The sequence below is a fragment of the Mustela nigripes genome, unplaced genomic scaffold (genome assembly GCF_022355385.1).
Source record: "Mustela nigripes isolate SB6536 unplaced genomic scaffold, MUSNIG.SB6536 HiC_scaffold_753, whole genome shotgun sequence".
In the NCBI taxonomy this organism is placed as follows: domain Eukaryota; kingdom Metazoa; phylum Chordata; class Mammalia; order Carnivora; family Mustelidae; genus Mustela; species Mustela nigripes.
This window is the reverse complement of record NW_026740160.1, coordinates 8,815-12,966: the sequence shown is the minus strand read 5'-3', so window position 1 is coordinate 12,966 and position 4,152 is coordinate 8,815. Positions and strand designations below refer to the sequence as shown.

Sequence of the window (4,152 nt, the reverse complement as noted above, 5' to 3'; positions counted from 1 at the left end):
TAACCATGGGCCCCACTTCTCCAGCTGTGGGCACCTGCCAGCAGTAGTCCGCACTGCCAGCCCCGAGGTGTGGGCACGCCCTTCTACTGCACAGCCTAGGGGGCCAGGGTGTAGAAGAGGGTGGTCCCGAAGGACGTGGGTGCAGGCAGTGGGCGTTGGTTGGAAAGGCAGGGGCTGCGACCTGTGGAGTCCTCTCTGAGTAGACACTCTGGGCCAGTGCTTTGAACATTGCACCCCAACAGGCCTTTGTTGTCGGGGAAACCCTTTCAACACTCTGGACAACTAGTGAAGCCCAGCCCACTTGGCTCAGAGCACGGGTTGGAAGGAAAGGATTTGGGGGGTATCTGGGACTGGTGGAGAGGCTGCCCAACTCATTCCTTGTCTTCCGAACCCTGTATCGTTGCCGAGTTTCCATGAGATCTAGAGTTCTGTGCGCTTGCACTCATTGAGAGTCAGACAGCAGGCTGCCAGACTTCAGTATCCCGGGGATCCTGGACATGGTGCGCGGAGTGCTACAAACTCAGTCTCCACAGGCCCTCCTGAAGCAGGCCGAAGCCCTTGGGCAAGGTGCTAAAAGACACATTTCCTCACTCCCTGCCTCTCCTTCTTCATGTCCCCCATTGGCGCTCGCTCATTCTCTCTCTCAAACCTCCCAGCCCTCCATCTACATCTATTGTCAGGGTTTGGGTGTCTCTGTCTCTCTGTCTCCTTCCTCCCACCCTACCCCTTTCCTCCCTGTGTGGCTGACTCTGCCAGGCCCTTGCTGGGGACCCGGGGTGTGCAGCCATGCTGCAAGGGAGCGGAGCAGCCCCCTTGTGGGCACAGAAGGTCCCTCAAGGGCCCAGGGCCTCGGGTGAGCACACAAGCAAACGGGGCCGTGAGGGGGACCGAGCCCATCCAGACATCCAGAGTGGTGACTGACTGCCTCCTGGCCCAGCCTAGCAGGGGCACAGGCCAGAGAGGACGTAGGCAGGGAGAGCGGGCGAGCTCTTGGCCTTGCCCTCTTGGGCCCCGGGAGCCTCAGCCCTGTTGATCCTCGAAGCTCTGGGATGCCCCAGGGCAGAGCATGGGTGACGAAAGGGCAAGCGCTGGGGAGGTGGGGAGGGGCAGTGCCTGCTGTTTCTGCACAGGCCACATTCTGTCCCTGGCTCTCAGTCGGGAAGGGCCGGGGCATTCCTGGTTCTCTTCCCGGCGCCCTTGACGTCGAGGCTCCTTGACCCAAGGCAGATCCTGAATCACCCCCAGTTATCAGCTGTGATAGGCGACCAGGACACAGACATGCTCAGCTACATGACCAATTTAGAGGTTAGCCCTGGAGCCTGAGGCCAACAGTGGTGCCTTGGGAGTGGGGTTTGAGCTGGAGTGGGTGCGGTTGAGTTGCAGAAGGCCCGGTCGATCAGTCAGGCAGAACTCCTAGGGTCAACGACCCCTTCCCCTCCCCCTCCTCTTGCTTTCCTGAGGCAGGTGGAGGAACTGGGTCGTTCCAAGTACCGCTGCAGGTTGATGTTTTACTTTGGGAGCAACCCCGACTTCCAGAACGACGTGATCGTTAAGGAGTATCACCTTAGCATCGGCGGTAGGTGTGGGCTTGAGGTGCAGAGGAGCTGGCGGAGGGCTTCCCGGCATGCGGGCCTGGGGGTGGAAAGGGAGGAGTGCGTGGTCCTCAGGGCAGTGCTGGGATTTGGCACAGGAACAGGGAGACAGGTCGTCCGTTGAGAGCGAGAGCTGGCGAGGGTCCTAGGCCTCGGAGAGCCTCCCTTAAGTTTCCTCGTCCCGCAGGATATAGGGAGACTCGTTGCACTCCAGTCCAGTGGTTCTGGGATTATGAACGTGGTGATGCCAGCCGCAGGCGAGACCTCAGCGGCCTGAACTTCTTCAACTGGTTGTGTGACCCCAGCTGCCCAGGGTCCAACAGGATCGCCGGGGTGAGGCCCCTGCGCCTTCGTCAGCAGCGCAGATGCTGGAGTCCCGACTGCTGGGGAACGGGGTCGGGGGCCCCGTGCTCAGCTCACCTTTTGTCCCCTACCAGATCATCATCGAGGACCTGTGGCCCAATCCCTTGCAGTACTACCCGAGGCAGGAAGGCGGCCTCTGGGAATGAGCTGAGAGGACGACCTGTCGGTGAGGAGCCAGGAGGGCTGGGTCCAGAGCCCTGTGGGCAGGGGTGCCAGGGGACAGTCAATTTAGTGGCGGGCAAACTGAGGCTCAGAGGAGCTTGGACCCATGGAGCAGGTGGCAGGGTGGGAAGTGAGCCTGCGGGAACTCAGAGCGCACACACAGGGCCGAGGATGGGTCTAGTCCGGCAGGTTCATGCCTGCCATGCTGTCCTTCGGAAAACCCCTGGCCAATCCGGACAAGCAAGGCTCCCCCAGCCCATTTTCCTGAAGTGTCTCCCATGGCTGTCGGCCTCTCTCTCGGTCCTCCCGCCGCTCGTTCGGTTGGCGATGGCCTGCCTGTCTTTGGGAGTCGGGCTCCTTGTCCCAGCCCACTCTTGGACCACGACTCCCGGACGGCCGTCCACATGCCTGAGCACCGCGTGTCCTCCCACATCGTTCCCATGTCCTTGGGAATGGTCCCAGGCCATCTAAGCACGGTCACGGTGCCCTCGCTGTGGAAGAACCGGGATCCCATGAGTACAAGGCATGCTCACAACATCACGTTCACTATCCCTGGCATCATACGTTTTCACAAATAGCTAAGACTTTTGTGTGTATTTTCATGTTTCTCTGTGTGCGTGTGTGTGTGTGTGTGTGTGTGTCTTGGCATGGCAGCTGTGTTGAAGTGGACAACACAGAGCATCTGCGTTGGACCCCTACTAAGAATCTGATGAGTCCTCTACTGTTGAGAAACTTGGATGGGCTCCTCTACGTCGTGCTCTGCCTGCACGGGACAGCAAAAGGGACAAGGATCAGCAGGGGCAGCGCTAGAGAGGATCCTGCCCCTAGCTGCAGGGTCAGGGAGAAGGGCCATAAACAAGTTACAAAGCACCTTGTGTCCATGTGTGGGTTTATATTTGGGGCACAGGAAATAGCACGGAGGCAAAAAGCCTGGTGGGATTCTCCAGCCCCCATCCTGTTGGATTTTGAGGGAGTCCTGTGAGCATGAACCCCACTGTTGTAGAGCTTCCAAGCAGGCAAAGAGCTTCCAAGAACTGTTATGAACTAGGAGGTGTTACACATGATGTTAAGAACTGTTATGAACTAGGAGTTTTTACACAAGATGTTATAGCTGACCGCAGATTGACCACCGGGACATGGTGTATGCTACAAGCAACATCGCACGAGCAGCAGACGAGCAGCATCGCACGTATAGCAGACCGCAGATTAACCGCAAGCGCCCTTGATGCAGTGACCACTGGCATGGAAGCAACACTAGCCCTCTGCTTGTCAGAGTGTGCTCTTGGGACACTCTCGCTCAGATCATCCTCCTGGTCGATGCACCCAAAAGGTATGCTCCAGGGATCGGATCGGTCACCTTCTGGGTCAATGCACCCAAACGGTGTGCTCCAGAGAAGGGGATCGAGCGGGAGTACCCTGGGCCCTCTCCCTAGCTCACGCGACTAGTGTTGTTCTTCTTGTATTAGCAATTGTGTGGTCCGCGCTAATAAACAGCTTTCGCTTTCAGTTATTGAATGTGACCCATTTGCTTCCACCATCGGACCGGCTCACTCCCCTGGGAGCTCCGTGAGCGGCAGAGAGCTCCCAGTTGGCGAGCCAGCCAGGAGTCAGCCAGAAAGGCACAGACGAGGTAGAGTGAGCCATCCTTCAAGCCTCTAAAGCCTTAATGGTGAGTACTCCCTGAGATCTTTTTTTTTTTAAGATTTTATTTATTTATTTGTCAGAGAGAGAGAGAGCGAGCGAGAGTGAGCACAGGCAGACAGAGTGGAAGGCAGAGTCAGAGGGAGAAGTAGGCTCCCCGCGGAGCAAGGATCCCGATGTGGGACTCGATCCAGGACGCTGGGATCATGACCTGAGCCGAAAGTACCTGCTCAACCAACTGAGCCACCCAGGCGTCCCAGTCCCTGAGATCTTGAAACGGAGATCTGCGACTGTCCCAGGAGGGGATAATAGAAGCAGCCATGGGGGCTGGATTAAGTAAGAGTGATGAGAAGCGGTTGCAACTGGTCTTCAAGGCGATATCGAGAGGAAGGAA

At 57.9% G+C, this 4,152-nt stretch overlaps 1 protein-coding gene across 1 annotated transcript; it reads left to right on the top strand.

The window, feature by feature from the left end:
- Positions 1–1,155: 1,155 nt before the first annotated feature.
- On the top strand, positions 1,156–2,101 carry LOC132008712 (testis-specific Y-encoded protein 1-like; the record flags this gene model as incomplete). The annotated part of the gene is made up of 4 exons (XM_059387292.1): positions 1,156–1,305; positions 1,465–1,576; positions 1,780–1,925; positions 2,030–2,101. Coding segments are annotated over 4 exons (480 nt in total), but the record flags the coding sequence as incomplete, so codon positions are not given.
- Between the last annotated feature and the right edge of the window lie 2,051 nt (positions 2,102–4,152).